The 19,828-nt window shown below is 39.2% G+C and overlaps 1 protein-coding gene across 1 annotated transcript in view; it reads left to right on the top strand.

Moving 5' to 3' along the window:
* Positions 1–19,828, top strand: part of RAB8B (RAB8B, member RAS oncogene family) — a 61,103-nt gene that overhangs the window by 37,307 nt on the left and 3,968 nt on the right. Inside the window, exons 2-7 of the mRNA XM_005861094.2 lie at positions 4,991–5,051; positions 7,996–8,056; positions 13,736–13,813; positions 14,797–14,886; positions 16,062–16,127; positions 19,105–19,155. Coding sequence (XP_005861156.1) covers positions 4,991–5,051; positions 7,996–8,056; positions 13,736–13,813; positions 14,797–14,886; positions 16,062–16,127; positions 19,105–19,155 — 407 coding nt within the window. The remainder of the gene's footprint in view (positions 1–4,990; positions 5,052–7,995; positions 8,057–13,735; positions 13,814–14,796; positions 14,887–16,061; positions 16,128–19,104; positions 19,156–19,828) is intronic.

The following is a 19,828-nucleotide window of genomic DNA, read 5'->3' as shown; positions in this document are numbered from 1 at the left end:
CTGGCACTGCTGCTTTCAGCCATAAAAAAATTAACAACAGGGCACATTCAGAAACATGGGAGCAACGTTGGAGTCTTGTCTCCAGAATGTAGATGTGGGGCTGTGTGGCTAGCTGGGAAGGCTGCATGCAGCCTGGCGGCTCATGGATTGTTCATGAGTTGGGATGACTCAGGGTCATGATTTTGAACATGAATTATTGTATGATATGCTGCCAAAAGACAGTGATGCTTTCTAAAAGGCGATCGAGAACGGAAGGGCATTTTGACCCAAAATGTAATGCCCTTCAAAGCTATGTTTTTTGAGTTATATAGTCCTTTTAAATGGGAAAAAAAAAGGCACTCTCTTACTGCAGGATAGGCTGTAATGTAGCTCTTGCTGCTGTTGATATGACAGCCCCTCCTTTGCAGTCTAATCATTTGGGGCTGGAGCACAAGCCAGGCCTTTGGGACTGTGGGCTCAAGGGCTCTCCTGGGAGTGATCACAGTTTAACCACAGAGATGTCGTCTTCGCTATTTGGGTTGCTCATTGTCCTTTTTTTATCTTCATATTTCCTGCTTGGTGGCTGAAGACTAGGCGAAATTTCCTTCCAAGAAGTACTCTAGTTATCACGAAATTTAATGACCTTCATGGTAGGGTAGTAAGGATAGCTGTTATGATTTGTCTGTTTCATATGGCTATGAATATGAAGTTGTATTAATTAGATAGATTTGAGTATTAGTCTAACAGATATTATGATTGATTCAACATCTTTTCTGCTCTCCTAATTTTAGTAGCCTGTGGATCTGGAGGAGTGACCCAGCTCTGGGGAATGGGACTTGATTAATCTAAATTTAGGATAGGTTTTGATTAATTGAATCTTGCTAACTGACTAGGCAGTGATTGGTTCAGGAACTCAGCCTTAGTCCCCAGAACATGACATGCCCGTGGTTATAAATCTGGTTATAAATCCAACAATGAGACTTGAAGGAAAGGTCGCTGGAGGCTTTGGGGAAACAGTTCTTCACTTTTAAGAAAGAGACACAGGAAGATGATCTCTTTTCTTCTTGGTATTGCTGTTGTGGTCAGGAACTGCTATCAGTCAGAGGATGCAACTGATACTCCCAGGAGGGCAGAGTCAAAGGAGATGCAGAGAAATGAGCCGGAACTACTGGACTGAGCCACCTCCAAACCCCAACTCACCACTGGGCATGTTGTATGAGTCAACAAATTACTTTAAGATAGTTTGATTTGCGGTTTCTGTTGCAGCAGAAAGCATCCTAATTGATATAATTGTCTTATTCTTCTTATAAGTGGTTATTCTTTTAATCTTGGAGTAGCCTCAGAAAGTTATTTTTCCTTTAAAAAGTAAAGTGATTATTAATCTACTATATATTCTACTGATATTGTTGTCAAATTAAGTGCAATATAAAGATCTTCATTTTTTTACTGTAATAAGATTTCTCAGCATCCGTACTCTTGTTACGTAGTAAACTAAGAACACGTTGGACTTCCATGGTTTTCCTAGCCCTCTCCACGTGTAGTAGCATTTAACCTTTATGCGATGTTGTAAGCATATTAACCTTTCACTTAGTATCTACTGTGTACATGTTTCTGTGTGCAGCCTGACTGGCAGAGAGGATGGAGCTCTTGCTTGATGTGAGACCAATTCAGAGCAATATGTTAATAAGCCAGATAACACCGGATTGAATTACAGGCCAAAGGCAGGCCTGGGAGAAGCGATGGACATGGCTGAGTAGACAGCTGAGGAAGGAGGGAGGGAGAGAAGAACTGCATGGGTGGAGAGGCATCCTCAGAGAAGGCTGCCCAGTGAGGTGGCCACGCACACGCAGAGGGGAGGACAGGTGCAGGCCCCTGCGAGGAACACTGGCCCAAGGGAGAGCGGCGGAGGTAGTGTCGGGAGAGCGGTGTATCCAGTGGAAGAGGCTGTGTTGCCAGACTGAGGGAGCTGGAAGTTGGATCCATAGCCCCTTAAATAGTGAGGTGGCATTACCTCAGGGATTGCTGAACGTTATTCTCACGGTGTTGGGCAGGGGAATGAGACCAGGGAGAGAGGTGGGCACAGCGTCCTGGGAAGCTATTATAATCCTTGCGTGATGTGACATGATCTGCAGGATAATAGAATCTGGATGTGTAATACCTTACATTTATATGGAGTTTCAGAGTCCCCACAGCACAATCATACACGTTATCTAATTTACCTGTTAGATCCTCTCCATCTTTTTTAAGGATGAGGAGGATATAGAGATTCAGAGCAATTAATCAACCTCCGAAAAGTTGTTAATGACAGGCCCTAACAGACAGTCTGGGTCTTTTAACTTCCAGGTTCTGTGCTTTTCAATAATAATATAAACAACATTTTCCATTTTTAGTGAAATTCAAGTTGTGTTAATTTGACTGTGCTCTACAGCATTTGTCTATCAACTGGCTCCCAACAGGCGCACAAACAAAAGCTAAATACCAGTTCACAACTCTTACAAACATTGAAAACAGCTGAATAGTGAAAAGATGGTTAAGTTTCCCAGATAATGGTTAAACCTCCTCAGATAACAGAAAGGTAATCCTTCTAACAAATACAAAAAACAAAAGGCTAGGTCAGTAGAAAGTTTCCTAAATGTTTTAAATGAATGAGAGTAACTGAGACTTTAAGGGAGCTTCAAAATGGCTTTGTTGAATGAAGGTGGAAAAGTTGCCCATGACTCCCAACTACAGGCAAAAACAACATTGGAAGAACAGGAGTTACAATCTCAATGAGCCAGAATAAGGAAAGTATTCATATGGACAGGCATTTGATATACATCATCTCTTATGTAAACTGTGAATGAACTATTAAATCATGGAATGTTGGATAGTAGCCTTCCAATTAAGAAAGTTAATTTTACAGCTATACAGTCTACATTTTAAAAGTCATGGATTTTTCTTCTTTTTTATTATGGTTTAAACACACACACACACACACATACACACACACACACACATAAAATTTATCATCTTAACCATATTTGTATGTGTACAGTTCAGTAAATATGGTCACATTGTTGTCAAACAAGTCTTTAGAGAGTTTTTATCTTTTGCAAATCTTAAAGCAGTATACCCATTAAACAACTACTCTCTTTCCCCCCTCTCTCCATCCCCGGGGAACTACCATCCTATTTTCTGTTTCTATGAATTTGGAAAATTATGAATTTTATAAATGTTAATATCAAGAAACATTAATTGAATACCTGTTAGGCACTGTTCTTAATGTCTGGACCAAAAAACCATAAAGGATAGCTGAGAATTCCTCGAGGGCCTTTGTTACACTGGACTCAGAGATGTGTAAAAAGATAAATCACAATAAAAATCAGTGCATATTAAATCGTAAATGAGTGAGGGCCACAGTAAAATCTGTGTGATGCTAACAATAATATCTATACGGTTTTGCTAAGTGTTGCCCCTGCCGCTGCTGACCCTGCAATAGCGAGGTACCTGGAGGAGACATGAGCCAGATAACCTGGGATACTGGGTCTCAGATTGTCCTTGCTAACAGTAGCGGTGGTTATTAGTGAGGGAACGAATATTGAGATACTGCCCTACTAGATTAGCTGGGGTGTGATAGTTGTCTATTTCAAGATCCACAAAAGTACCTAAAAAGGGTCCCGGGGGGAAAGTGCCACACAAAGAAGAAGGGGAAAACCCACTTGGGTTTTATATGAAGCTGGAGCTGGCAAGCGGCCTTTTGGGGTGTTCACAATGTTGATATATAGAAATGTTGTGTAGCATAGCCATTGAAGGCTCTCCCCACCCCATAGATAACTACAGTTAATGCTTAAGTCAATGTAGAGGATACATAATTGACATGTGTGTTTTTTAAATGCCTTGGAAACCGATTTCCAGGGTTCTGTATAGAATGCAAAAGAATAGAAAATTTTAAAATAAAGCTTGAGTAGCCAGATGATGAAGATTTAGCAAACTGCAACCGAGTTGTATTCACTAACAGGTCCCATTAGAGAAAGAGTGGCAGCTTGTTCCTGACAGAGCATGCTGATAATTGTCCAGGACTTTGTGGTGCTTTGTAGTTGAAACTGCTAAATAAGTATTGAGCCGCCATAGTGGGGAAGAAATAGGTGAGGGAGGGGTTGAACTTGGAGTGACCACCTGAGCCCCAAATGACTTTCTCATGCTACCTGGCAGGCTCAGTTGAGTGCTTTTTAAGTTTGGCTTCATATTAGAATTAATTACCTAGAGAGCTTTGAAAATTATTAGTGCACAGACCTTACCTTTGGCCATTTAAGTCAGAATCTCAGAATCTGAGGAAGGGAGCAGGCCTAGTTATAAGGGGTTTTTGTTGTTAACTTTTAAAGTTTCCCAAGTAATTCTAAAGTGCAGCCAGGGCTAAAACTATTTTAGTTATTTCAGCTCTAGCCAGTAAGATGCGGGGAACATTTATTAAAATGTATGTAAAATACTTCTTAACTGTATAAAATAAATATTCAGGCTTTCCCATCCCTGCCCTCAAATAGACAGGGTTTTTGTTTGTTTGTTTTGGGTTTTTTTTGTTTTGCTTTTTGCTTAGCCAGTTGCAGATTCTAAAGAAACAACTGGAGGAGGAGATGAGGAAGACATTGTGAAGAGGTCCCATGGCTTTAGGGACAGACCAAGCATAGGGGGCTGGAGGGTAGGAAGCATTGTTTATATGTATTTCAGGAAGTAGAAAATATGGCATGTTCTCAATCTATCCAAACTATGTAGCTTTGAGGGATGTCATCCATTTATGTCAAAATAATGACACATAAAACATTGCATTTAACATGTGTAGGAATTCTTTGCAGAGTAATTCCTTTCTTCAGCCTGGATTCAGAGCAGACATACCATTCACACCCTCTTCTGTGTTCACATTTTCCAGGGCGTTGGAGATTTTTTTTTTTCCAATAGAAATCTTTGTTCTTTTTCTAATAAGACTTGGATTACATTTCATTTGAAGAAATTTAGCATGTCTTTCTTTTTCTGGCAGGAATTGATTTTAAAATCAGAACGATAGAACTTGATGGAAAGAAAATTAAGCTTCAGATATGGTAAGTAAATATATATATAATATATACACACATAAGAGTTTCTACTTTAGTTAGGAATTGAATGTGGGAATTAAATGTGCATTGTGATAATTTAGAGCTATTCTGTGATAGCTGAAACATCTTTTCTTTGTCAGAACCAATGGGAAATGGGTAAGCATTCACAGGTCTCTCCACCAAGAGTGGGCAGGTAAGGAATGGTATCCTCACCAACTCACAGCCAGAAGAGATCTGAGAGCTCATTCTTCCCAAATGCTAATTTTATCGGGGAGGAAACTAAATTCTAGAGTGTATGTTACTATTTCACTGTAGTTGTTGCAGCTGTGAAATCAGATAAGGCTTAGTAGTCAAGTGGTAGGAACCCTAAACAGGAAGTGCAGATCTAGGTTCTTGCCAGGACTACCTCTAAATTGAGGACGTGGAGCCAGTTGCTTCCCTTCTTAGAGCCTACTTTTCTTCATTTGTAAACTGATTGATTAAACGGATGATATCTGAGTTCCCCTCCAGCTCTGATATTTTATCGTTTATTTGTATATGTCTTCTCATTAAATAAAAAAAAATGAGGAACACTAGACTAGCAATAGGGAGAAAAAAGTCATACTTCTGATCTCTCATGTTGCAATATGCAAGGCAAAGATCTCCTTAAGACCACCCAAATCTGACTGGTTCATTCCTGAAGCATCTGTCAAACTGCAGTGAATAAATATGGTTCTTCCAGATTGCCAGGTTGAATATTTTTTACTTGAACTCAGAAACTCATAGATTTATTTTTTTAACCTCCTATAAGCTGGTTTAATTTCTTTCAGTGCAGGGCCTTCCATGGTGAGCCATATAGAATTGGAGCCTTGGGAAAGGTTTTTGATATGTACTGGTCTAATGTGTGATGATGACAGTAGCAGACATAGCTTAGAAATTGAGAGCTCCACAGACTATACAGGGTAAAATAGTAAAGTGATATACAGTGGGGCCTTGACTTACGAGTTTAATTTGTTCTGAGACCGAGCTCGTTAAGGAGCTCGTTAACTCAGATTACTCTGTCAACTCAATGCAAAAAATCTGCCGAGAGACAGCTGGTATCTCAAAAAACTCGTTAGTCAGGACACTCGTAAGTCAAGGCCCCACTGTATATGAACTTATTTTTTAGGCTGATTTTCTTCCTTGAATCTCAGGATGGGAATAGAATGAGAACATTGTATTGAAGTATACTAGCACCTCTTTTACAAAGGAGGAAACTAGGATTTAGAGTAGTTAGTGATAAAGCTCTGACGACAACCCAAATCTCCCGGAGCATCGTGTCAGTTTTATATATTAGCATAGTCGTTCCCAGTATCTGTCACTGGAAAACATTGTGAAGGTTACCACAGGCTACCCTTTTCATCTATTGGTATTTAGTAAGAAGCCAAATATTTTAAAGATATAAAACAGTGTTTTAGGGAGAAAGTAAAGAGAATTTCTGATTCTGTGCTTATGTCCTGATCATAACAATAGGGAGTGTTTCTAGGCGCCTGTGGGTGATCAGCTAATTAGAGTTTAATATAACAGCAGGGCACTGCTTATGGGTGCTCTCAGCAGCAAATGGTCTCTATCTAGTCTTCACAGCCTGCACTTAATATGGAAGGGTTTCCCCTCCAGCCTCACTGCAGAGCTGTTTCTAAATCAAGTAGTGTGTTAGAATCAATAATATGTTGGTCTGCTTAAAGGTGCTTGGCTTGTATTTTCTCCATGACTTCTTTGCCATGTGCCAAATAAGTGCCTTGTATAGCTAATCCTGATCAGTGACAGAAGGGTTGGGTAAGGTGACTGAGGTGAGGCTTGGCCCTGCGCTAAACAGCCAAGATGTAGGTGGCTTGAGTCTCATTCAAGGGTATGAGCTGGTTAGTGGCAGAACTGGGACCACAGCCCACCCCAGCCCATTTCCTCTACTGCAGAATAAGGATGCTGATAATAACACACACTGGGCTGTGGTGGGCATCATCTGAGACTATCTTCTAAGGTTTACATAAATATTAAGGGATTTATTATTAAGGGATTTATTAATGTTTTTAATTTATTATATTTCCCTTGGGCCTTCATCTCTTGTTTGGGTTTGGTATGCATTAGATTTCTAGTATATTTTCACAAGTGCCTCTTTCTTCCCTACAGTTAAATTGTACAATTTAGTTTGTCTTAGTAGCACAGGAGTGAATTAGTTCTGCTGGTAAGTAGCAAATTTAGGAATATTGATTTTCCCAGATATCAAGTAAATTTGATCTGCTTTACAGGGACTTACTTCAATAAATGTAATTGGAAACATTTGTGTTTTTTAGAATGTATTCTAATGGTACGCCATCAGCTAAAAAGCAAGAATATATGAAAGCTCATGTAACTTTGCAGTGTTGTTCGTATTGGAAAGTCTTTGGAAACATTGTCAACCATTATGTGTTAAACTCCAGGTTCCCGTTTAATTACGGGCTCCATGGCTGAGAAAGTTCTCGAGGAGACCCATTTTAGTGTTCTTGGCTAAGCAGAACTTACACAGTAATAAGTCCAGCCCAGTTGCTTTCTTTGTACAGAAATCAGACTTTCACTCAAGAGAGCAAAATGCCATAATCATTAGGCATTTATTAAAACGATTATAACTACCTCTAGGAGTCCAAGAATTTAGAACTATTCTGTTCTCCCCCAATATGTATTTGACTAATTCAGCATGCCGGTTCCTAGCAGGCCATGGATTTCCCTGTTGCTGCTTTTATCATCAAAGTCCAAGTTTTTCACACAAGTCATTGTGAGCTCTTGACAGGCTCCCGTGGCCACCACCGCCTCCAGCTCACAGACACACACAGGCTCCCTTTGTATCTTATTCCCCTCCCCTGAAACCACTGCATTTGTGAGCAGACCAGAATGATCTCTCCTCAGTGTTGCTGGTGATGTCTTTTAAAATTGCTCTCTCCTTTGTTTAAAATTTTAGGGACACAGCAGGTCAGGAAAGATTTCGAACCATCACGACAGCATACTATAGAGGAGCCATGGTGAGTGTTTGGGGATTTTGCAACTCTTCAGGGGAAAGTAAAACATGAATATTCATTTGTCAAGTTTATAGGATTCAAGCTAAAGTCTAGTACAGGGGGAACATATTGTTTTTTAAAATATATTTTTATTGATTTCAGAGAAAGGGAGAGGGAGAGAGAGAGAAACATCAACAATGAGAATTATCTATTGGCTGCCTCCTGCACGCCCCCTACTGGGGATCAAGCCCGCAACCTGGGCATGTGCCCTAGACCAGAATCAAACCCAGGACCTCTTGGTCCACAGGCAGATGCTCTATCCACTGAGCCAAACCAGCCAGGGCGGAAAATAGATTTTTTGATGTGAAAATAAAATGTTTTCTGTTTAGTAACTATATAGTTTGCCATTAGTCTTTATAATATTATTAGGTAATTGGCTTGTAGGTGTTTTAGAACTCGTACAAACATCCTGAGTGATTGTATGTTTTTGTGATTTTTCCTTTTATTATTACCTTTGCCACATCTTAGCAAACCACAAGCTTTGTGACTAAGTATTCATTGCTTGCACCCTCTCATCATTCAGCTTTGCCCCATCATTCCTTACCTCTCACCAGGTCCCTTCACCCACTCCTAATGGCTCAGCTCTCTGGATGCTCCTCCACCAGTGTTTTGCCAGCTGGCCAGGAAGTAGCTGAATGATATGTGACTCTTTGAGATTTAGAATCTGATGAATCTTAACTACCAAGTCCTTCTTTTGCTACATAGTAGCCTTATCCTTGTTATCATAACCTCACCCCTTGGCTAATTTCCATCCTAAAGGCCTCATCTATACAACCCAGTTATATTGCTTGTTGGCTCAGAGCAGATTCTGTGTGTTGCTGGGAGTACAGTGGTGAATAAGGCAGCTTAGAAGCAGAGCTGTACTGAACCATGCCTAGAATGTCAGGCCCAGACCAAGGCTTCCTCTCTGGCTTTCAGGCCTAATCCAAGTACTAGTTGGAGCTTTGAATTTTGCTGAAACTCAATGTCCTCAGAGAGTCTTAGAGGGCTGAGTAATTGAGTTCATGAAGCTCAACCTAGACCAGTGATGGCGAACCTATGACACGCGTGTCAGAGGTGACACGCGAACTCATTTTTTTGGTTGATTTTTCTTTGTTAAATGGCATTTAAATATATAAAATAAATATCAAAAATATAAGTCTTTGTTTTACTATGGTTGCAAATATCAAAAAATTTCTATATGTGACACGGCACCAGAGTTAAGTTAGGGTTTTTCAAAATGCTGACACGCGGAGCTCAAAAGGTTCGCCATCACTGACCTAGACAGACTGTGGGGTACCAGCTGCCATCATCCAGCTCATTGTCTAAAAGACTTGTGTTCCTGGGAGTAGTGTCAGGGTGACAGCTGTAGGGGCGAGAGCTGTCCCCTTTTTCAGGAAGATGTGATCTGAATCCACAGATCCCTTTATCATCATGCTGCCCTCCATTCCTCCTCCACTGCTACTCACCCTCTATTTGAGTACCAGTAATTCATCCCCACAGAAATATTGGGGATTCCTTTTCAAAGCTTTATCACCTTGACACTACACACCAGTAAGCACTTTATATGTATGTGCTCCTCACACTTTGATGATTATGAAAGGTCATCATTTTAAGAAAGAGTTGTCAGCTACTCTCTATTTTGCTTAGATTATAATCAAAGGGAAGGGACTTACCTTGTCCTGCCAGGAAGAAGTTTGTTTGTTTGTTGTTTGTTTTCCCCAGGAAGAATTTTAGGAATAAATAAGAACATTTTAGCAGGGATGATTTAGAATAGTTTACAGGTAATTTTGATTATACATACAAGCTTTTCTATTAGCCAGTTTGTTATTTTCCATCAGTGATGTATTGATACCACTTGCCTGTTTGTTTTCACTAGAGAGTGGGCAGGAACTCTTGGAGTGTGGAGCGTGTTTCCTTGGATGTCTAACTCTAGTTCATGGTATGAGGAAAGAGGGCATTGAAGTGCATTATTTAATTTAGATTTGAGAATTGCCTGGCTTTTTCATTTGTCTACTGCCTAGTCTTTCTTCACATTATTCAGATAATTAGAAATTGTTGCTATTCTCAGATAGTATTGCTATCCATTTTTTGAAGGTAGGGATTTTTGTCTCTTTTGTTCTGCTGTAATGCCAGTGCCTGAAACATAGTAGATGCTCAGTAAATACGTGCTGAAGGGGTGAATCAGTGGGAAATTTCAGACCAGAAACAATGTTAGATAAATCTTTGGGGAATCCTGCTGTGCTGAGTCCTGGATCTTGTAGGTCATCTGTTGCAGTGGCATGTGGGGCCATCATGTTCCTGTGGGGGCATGTTCTTATTTCAGCTAGTGGTGGTCCTGGCAGGTCTATTGTGGTTGGTTTAGGTATGCAGCATGTTGATAAGCACTGCATTGGAATCCACCACCATCACAGAGCCTTTTTGTCTATTTCAAACTATTCAGCAACATTTGTAGGCATAGCAGTAGCCCTGATGGACAATTGGACTTTTGGAGAAAAGAACCATATTATTGCATTATCAGTACTTCTCATAGACGAACACTGTCTTAAGGACTTAAGGAAATTGTTGTTATTATAGTTATACTAGAGGCCCGGTGCACAAATTCATGCACAGGTGGTGTCCCTCGGGGTGGCCTGCGGGGATTAAATTCATGCACAGGTGGGGTCCCTCGGGGTGGCCTGCAGGGATCGGGCTTGCAGCCCCAGCTCCTGCCCCCAGCCTTGCAGCCCTGCAGCCCTGCCTGGCACCTCGCCATGGCCTGGCGCCGCCCCTTCACCTGCTCCACCATCCTGCCTGCAGGGCAATCAGTCAGGGCCAGGGGGACCCCCCACCCGGCTCTGTCAGTGCCACTGGTCACCGTCTGCGGGGTGATCGATAGGTCGATGGGGCCCCTGTTCACCTGCTCCACCATCCCGCTGTGGTCTCGCTCTCTCTTGTTGGGGCCCATCAGGGCCTGCAGCACCTCCATTGCCACCCACTGCCTGCGCAGCGTTGCCTACGCTCGCCATGTTCCACGCTGCCCCCTGGTGGTCAGCACACGTCATAGCGAGCAGTAGAACTCCCTGTCTTTCAGTCAAACAACTGCCTGAGCGGACAATTTGCATATTAGGCCTTTATTATATAGGATATCAGATATATAAAGTTTTAACTAGTACATTTGAGTTTGTATTTCCAACTGATTCATAATGCCAGTTTGCTTACATAAGAAATAGCCAAAAAGGGTTTCTGCTATTGAAACCAAAGATATAAACTAAAAATAGCTAGCTGTCATTTACTGAGTCCACACTGTGTCCTGGGTTCTAGGTTAAGTACTTTATACATAATATCTCAGTAGATACGCAAAAGAATCCAGCCTGGAAAACATGCTGTCCTCATTTTACAAATGAGAAATGGAGACTGAGGGATAAAATAACGTCTCTAGGATCTCTGAGGAGATGCCTCTGACCAGAGCCTGTTTCTTTAACCACTACACTGTGTTCACGCTTCCCGTGCTAGCCCTCTAGAGTGCCACTGACAGACAGACAGTGAAGATCAAGGTTGCCCATATAGCCCAAAGGGTCTTAGAGTGATGGCAATTATTTGGTTAATGTTAATATTATAGGCAGCTGAATACTTTGAATCAGGAATTATTCTGTTCCATTTTGAGGTTTTCTTTTTTATTGTGGTAAAATATACATAACAAAATTAACCATTTAAGTATATAATTCTCCACTTTGATTTTTTAAAAAATTATTTACATTAACAATTATAAAATCTCCTTTACTGTGTAGCCAAGTGAAATATTTGCATTCCAGGCTGGGAGGAGGGAGGGTAGAGGATATTACTTTTTGCCATTTAAACAATATACATATTTTTCTGGTTATCAAAAGGTTACATGTAGTAAAGGAAACTTTGAAAATCCCAAGAAATTATCCAAAATTTCACCTCCCTGAGATAGCTTCTGTTAAAATTTCATTGTTTCCTGGGTTCTTTTATCTTTGTGTATATGTGTGTTTTATATGATTTATTTTTATATTTATTTATCAAGTTGGAAACCAGACTTGAAGTACTTTGCCTACCATGTTAAGAAATTTTAATTTAATATGAATCCAGTGGAGAGGTCTCAATAAAGTGATAACTGTAGTGTCCTTATGGAGAATGGATTAGAGGTGGTTAAGAATGAAAGCAGAGATACCAATAAAAGACTCTGATAGAAATCCAGGTAAAAGCTAATTGCTGAGAATATAATAAATGCCATTCATGTGTGTGAGGCAGGGGTGTCATACTCGGGAACCGTTGAGGTTGTTGGGCCTGCAGGACCGGCTGACTGTGAAGGAGAGTACTCGCAGGGGCCCGCTTGGGCTGGCTGGCGGGATTGTGTCGCCCTTCATCAAAACGAGAGCACAAGAAGGGAGGGAAAGTTTGGAGGGGACAAAGACAACCTCGTGTTTTACTTAGTTGAGTTTTCAGTGACCACAGAGGACATCTGGGAAATGATGCCCAATTAGTTGTCTCCAAGTCACATCTGACCCCATTTGTCTATCTCTTTGGCCACATGTTTATGCTCTTCTCCAATGGGATCTGCGCACTTTTGCCAAACTGACTTTCTTTCACTCAGTCCAGTGGGTTCTGGGCCTTCCTGGTCAGCAAGACATTAATAACGTTTCTCCTATGTGCCAGGTACCTCTCCACCCCAGCCTCACACCTTTGCCCAGTCCAGGTCTACTCAGTCCTCAGTACTTGTCTTTAATGTCATTTTCTCAGGGAAGCCTTCCCTAACCACCTCAGCCCATCAACCAGATTAGATTAGCATTTGTACTGAGCTCCTAGTACTTCCTAGCAATGATCAAAATTATAATTAATTGCATAATTATTGGTTTATTGTTTTCATGAGCAGAGGAGGCCTTGTCTATCTTGTTCACTGTTGGTAATACTTAGTGTAGTATCAGGCACATAGTAGATATCTACTAAATATTTGGTGAATGGGTGAATGGGTGGGTGGATCTAGCACTTTATACAGAAGTGTGGTCTGTGATATAGATTTTGGAATATTAGTATACAGGTATCAGTTGAAACACTTAGAAGATAAACTCCTTAGAAACACCAGCCATGGGGTCTTTAAAAATATGATGACAATGCCTTTCATTAAACTTGCATAACAAATGTATTATATTTTAAATGCCTGTGATTTATTTCGGCAGATAGTGACATTTTGATCAGCCTATATAAAAAGACATAATTTTAAAGTGGTATGGTTACAATCTTAGCATAGGAGTAAGAAGCAAGGCAATTTCTACTTGAATAAAAAAGTGCACAACAGAAGTGATTTCCTCTTCCTCTCAGTGCTGTCTCTGTTTTAACTTAAACACTCTCTCAGCTCCAGTTTAGTGCCGATTCTTATCATAAGTAGTCAGGTGGAAAGGGTGTATCATCTTCACCATAATCACTAATTCATTAAAGGTTAACAGTGAAAATGTTAACAGAGTATTTAATTACCTGGTGAGGCAATGGGAGAATTTATTTATTTATTTTTGCTTCGCCATACTTTAAAATATTATAAAGTATTTTATAAAGACCAAAAAAGCCACAAACAAAAGCTTTCTGGAGGGACGGAGTACACTTACATTATATTTTATAACTTTAAATACATACTGTGCTAAATAAAGATCTGTTTTTCTCCTATAGGGAATCATGCTGGTCTATGACATCACAAATGAAAAGTCCTTCGACAATATTAAAAATTGGATAAGAAACATTGAAGAGGTATATATGGAAAGAGAATGGTGATACTGGAGATCATCATGATGATACTGGAATGATGATACCTGCTGGGTGCTTATAAAGGCCGCCTGTCTCAGGAAGAGGCAGTTGAGCTGCTAAGAAGTAGGGCATGGGCAGGGCAGGCGCTCGCTTAGCGTGCCATGGAGGGCGAGATCTCCACCTGCAGTCTGACTGCCCTGCTGGATCTGGATGGGGGATGGAGGCAGACGGTGGAGCAGTTTCACAGAATTTTAAACTTGGGCCAGATATTAGAAGTAATTTAATCCGAGTCCCCATTTTACACAAGAGAAAACTGAGGCCAGAAAGAAGTGACTTGCTTATGCTAATACAGCCTTTATAAAGGAGAGCAGGATTAAAACATCTGATTCCTGGGTTCTATCTGGTTCATCATCTGATTGACTGGCAAAAGTATATCTTTATTCCAGCAACTTATCGTTTTGCCCTTCTAACATTTTCTCCATCTTTGATATTTGAAGTTTGGTTTAATTCTAGATTGGTTAGCATTAAGATATTATATTTTTTATATTTCAAAAAGAAACCTGACTCAGAAATAATTTTGTACACAATTATATTAACCTACATGAATTTATTTTTTAAGTAATTCAGAATCCAGAATACCTTCTCCATTGGCTCACTCAGGACCAAGTTTTTTCTCTTCTTTGATCCAAACTAATATTTGGAAGTTTTGTTGTTACATAACCATAAGTTTTATTTCTGTTTGTTCATGTACCAAAAGACATGAGAATGACTGTGAGCCTTTGGGAAGAAAGTTTGCATAGCCTTTTTTACTGTAGCTTTCCCCCTCCCATCTTTTAAAATTTGCTCTGAATCATGTCTTGTGTCCAGTGAAAGGTGATTAGCCTAATTATTAAATTCATGGGTATGTTTCTAATAGGTTAGGATTTGTCTATTGAATAACTGTCTTTTTCAGGCTGTTTTTGTAACCTTCTGTTTCCTTCCTACAGCATGCCTCTTTAGACGTGGAAAGAATGATCTTGGGTAACAAATGCGATATGAATGACAAAAGACAAGTGTCAAAAGAAAGAGGGGAGAAGGTAAATTTGAACTGAATGCATAAAGATTCAAATCTACTCACATTAAGCATTTATTTTCCTAGTATAATTATTGATTTAGGTGTTTAAAATATCTATATTTTAATCCTTTAAAAACAACAAAGAGATATAATCTATACCTGAATGGTACGAATTAGTATTCGAGATCCAACTCTATATACTGTGTAGTCATTTGCTCTTTTCTGGGAGATACAAATTGGTTCTTTTTCAGATTCCTGCAGCTTAAAGTTCAGGCTATTTCTTCCATGTCCATAAGTTAAAGTAATTTATTCCCTTTGGAAAAAATTAATAGGATAGGTGAAGTTCAACAGTAATCATTCTCTAATTCATTTTTTAAAGAATATTGTACTACACATTAAATTTAGGTCATTATGATTAACTCCTTATAACTCATCAAGCTGTGGATGTCATTTATTAATCATTTATAGGCATTTCTCTGTTTTGTGTCATGCAAAACAAAGGAGTTTATTATATGTACAAGTTTACTTCTGTGACATTTTCTAAATTGATGTAGAAGCTTCAGTTTTTAAGTCTGGTAATTTTGTTATAGCCGTGTGTGTGTGTGTGTGTGTGTGTGTGTGTGTGTGTGTGTGTGTGTGTGTGTGTTTTCAAACTGAAACTTTTTTTTACCTAAAAACATTCTCTTAATTTTGTTGTTATAAATGAACTGGGAACTCTTTGGGAGTAGATGGAAATATGGAAGAGTTCACATTTGTCACAATCAATAGAAACCAAAGCAATGGATACTTAGCATTTTAAGCTTTTCTGTTAAGCGCCAATTTATTTTAAAAAATAATGAAAAATCAGTATAGTCACTGTTAGAGAATTGTACTTTCAGAACAGATAAAAGGGGTGAATGAATCCCAAATTAATGGTAGGGGGTGAGTGTCATAGTTTTTCTTGTAAGTATAGAGAACTAAAAGTGTAATAGGAAAAAAGAGAAGTACTGTATTAAATTGTGAGTGGAAGTGGTGCCATGTTGCTTATGATGATTAAGTTAGATCTCAATTCAAACACAGAAGGAAGCAAAGAGATCTGAGAACCACGAAAGTTCTTAACTAGATAGACCTTTGGGACTTTGAAAATCCTAGAAAATATGAATGCTTTATATGTTCAAGTAACTTGCACTATATTAAATGTTTCTGTTTGCCTTTCAGTTAGCAATTGACTATGGGATTAAATTCTTGGAGACAAGTGCAAAATCCAGTACAAATGTAGAAGAGGTAAGAAAGAAAGACAGGTTTGGTGACTTGTTACATAGTAGCACTAGTGCTTATCTGCCTATGTTCAAGCGATTCTCAAAGCCTTGTTATTTTCTGACTTAGTGATGCCTGTGTGAACTCCACCTCCATGTTGTGAACTGCTGTGCTTCTGACTTTTATGTGGACCTGGTTGTTGAATTTCTAGCACCCAACCAACACAAAGAATATATAGGGTGTCCCAAAAAATGTGTACATACTTTGAATATTTATTAACATACAGTTCATTTAAAAAAATTTAAAAGAATCCACAGAAGTGAATAATGTTTTTTGTCAATGCCTGTTTTCAGACTGATGACTGGTTCTGGTCAGGCATTGCTGATAATGCGAAACAAAGGAATCGCAAACATCAAGAATCATTTTGTTTGTATTTGTGTGTCCTCAATTTATCAACTGTTGCTTGTTTTGGACTTTAAACTTTATCTTTTATGTATCCCTATAAAAAAAGTCTAGTGGATAAATTTGCTTTGTTCAAAGCTTTGCCCATTATTTCAAATCAGTTAAACTTGAAAAGGAGTGAAAATTGAGTGAGTGATCAGCTGTTCAAATATGTATACATATTTTTGGGACACCCTGCAATCAAATATAAGATTCACTGAACAGAAGATAGATGCTCAGTTTAAGTTCACTTTTGTCCTGTATTTGGGAGGCTGGAAACCCTGCACTAGCTGACCAAGTGCAGTGTCTTCCTCTGCTCATTTATCATTGTTCATGTCATCCTGTAGTGGCCTATAGCAGGCGAGTCTTTATTACTTTCCTGTTTGAGAGAGAGAGAGAGAGAGAGAGAGAGAGAGAGAATTAAACTGTTAGCTTATTGAACAGATTCCCTTAATGTACATGTTTAAGTAGATTAACATGATATATATGATATATTGTACTACGATGGCATTTGGTAGAAGTAAGAAAGTGTGTTTACCAGAGAGTACTTTAATAAATTTTTAGTAAGTTAACTGTTAAAGAAAATCTAGCCATCTAAAGTCTTCTAAGAATAGATTTTCTTTTTTTTTTTTGTATCTTTTGATATTTTTTGTTGTCTTGACCGGAATCGAACCTGGGACCTTTCAGTCCGCAGGCCGACGCTCTATCCACTGAGCCAAACCGGTTTCGGCTAGAATAGATTTTCTTTACCAAGGGAAGAATTTCTGATATTTTTTGTTGTTGTTAATCCTCACCCGAGGATATTTTGTCATTGATTTTTAGAGATAATGGAAGGGAAGGGGAGGGGAGAGAGAGAGAGAGGGAGAAACATCCATGTGAGAGAGACACATCAATTGGTTGCCTCCCAAACATACCCTGACTGGGGCCAGGGAGCGAACCTGCAACCCAGGTACGTGCCCTTGAATTGAACCCGAGACCATTCAGTGCGCAGGCTGACACTCCAACCATTGAGCAACACCAGCCCAGGTGATAATATTTTCTTTATAAAAACATTTTAAAAACTGGTCATGAAAATATTACATGTAATATGTTTTAATATATGTAATTCACTTAATAATACTGATGATTTCATAAATATTTAATTTCTTAGGCTACTCACTGTTCGCCATATCATCATAGCTAAAAATTGAGGCTTAAATGACTTTATTGGATAGTGGACAATGATCATAACTTTTTTTAAAAATAACAAACTCATATTCAGGTTGGCTAATGGGTGTTAGGAAACAGGAACTCTCTACTGATTTATTTAGATCAGCATGGATAAGCAGAAAAATGCTTCCTTCCGCTTGCCACAAAAGGATTTCCTTCCATCACAAAGAGGGGAACCTCTTAAGTCTGCTCTAATGGTGGAGGCAGGAGCAAAGCTTGCTCACTGAGTTGGCCTACATAGGGTTTCTCCCACAGAATGAACGCAGTACCCTGGCTTACTGGAAGTAGGCTGAGGTCTCTCTTTGTACCTGTGCCCTGATCACAACTGTGGCTTAGAGACAGCATTGAGCTATGGAAGTGTAGAGCTGGGAGTTCCCCAGCTGCTTAATCTGGCCCGGTATTCTGCAGAAGTTAGCAATTTCCCAGAGCTTTACCTTAGTGTGGTTGGTTAGCCTCATAACCGCTAGGATGGGTTTATTTAGAAATTTAGCCTTACGGGTGACCAGTGTGACAGTGAGACACCGATAGTGAGTGATAGTAATAGCTACGTATTGTTTCTGTTTGACTTGATTGGAAATAGTTCTTTTGCTAAATATTTTTGGGGCATCAAGCATAGTTGGGAACAAAGAGCCTGACGTAACAGTGGAGTTAGCATAGACACAACTGAAGAAGCTTTAAGTCTTAGCTCCCTAGAAACAAAGTAGGGATGAGAGGGTTAAAAAATGTTTGGTTTGGATCACGAGACACTAGGCATAAAATGTCACTAGGATGAATCAGAGTTGTCCTACCTGCATTTCAACTGATTTCCATGGTGAGGGGTTTAACTGAGCTGTAGACACTGTCAGGATTTTGGAATCTTATACCTTAAGATTATATAAGAGGGAAAGTGATTTGAAGGAGGACATTGGCAATAAAAGACAGAGATTTTTATAAAAACATATTTTAGAGCTACAGGGTAAAACATTTGTTCATTCACTGATGAAACAGATATTCAGCATCTTCTAGATCAGGCCCCGTGCCCCGCACTGGGTGTGCAGGGGTGGCTTAGACAGAGCTTCTGCCCCCCAGGTGCTCTGGGTGTACTGAGGACGCTCTGCATAACTGAAACCTGTCATTTTGGGAAGTTGGCCAGATATTATGTGCAGAAAATATTTGACGAATGAATGATAGTTTGATAACACTGGAAAATGTAATTGAAAAATAAGATATAATAGTCATGATTACAATTATATTCTTTTCTAAATTAAAAGCTTTAAAGTAATATATTTATAATGTAATAGTAAAAATATTCTACATTTCTATTTAAAAATATATTATAAATATATAATAATGCATTTTTTTGGTTTATCTTTAGGCATTTTTTACACTTGCACGAGATATAATGACAAAACTCAACAGAAAAATGGTTTGTATCACTTGTAATTTTATTTTCATTATACTGTTTGTAAATTTGTGTTATTCTGTGTATTTATTTGATTAAAAGGATATCTCTGATTATAATATATGTGATTATATTATATTATATTATATTAACTCTTTTTTTTTCTTGACTCACATATTCAGGTGGTTGAACTTTGTTTCTAATTTCTGTTTCTTCAGGTTTCATATTTCTTTTTTAAAAATATTTTTATTTATTTCAGAAAAGGAGAGGGAGACATAGAAACATCAATGATGAGAGAAGATCATTGATAGGCTGCCTCCTGCATGTCCCCTACTGGGATCAAACCTGCAACCCAGGCATGTGCCCTGACTAGGAATTGAACCATGACCTCCTGGTTCATAGGTCTATGCTCAACCACTGAATCACACCGGCCAGACCAGCTTTCTTATTTCTGAACTGCAGCTATTTCGTTCTTTCATCTGGCTCTTTAAGTGGACTTTCATTGAATTTTGATCCAAATTTTAAAATAATGCACAAATTAAATTTTTGCCATAAAATTGTTTAGTTTTGATGTGACATTTATATTTATACTAGTGGCCTGGTGCACAAAATTCGTGCATGGGCGGGGGGGGGGGGTCCCTCAGCCCGGCCTGCACCCTCTCCAATCTGGGACCCCTCGGGAGGTGTCCAACTGCCA

Source organism: Myotis brandtii, unplaced genomic scaffold, assembly GCF_000412655.1.
Source record: "Myotis brandtii unplaced genomic scaffold, ASM41265v1 scaffold144, whole genome shotgun sequence".
NCBI lineage: Eukaryota > Metazoa > Chordata > Mammalia > Chiroptera > Vespertilionidae > Myotis > Myotis brandtii.
This window is presented reverse-complemented; position numbering and strand designations above follow the sequence as displayed.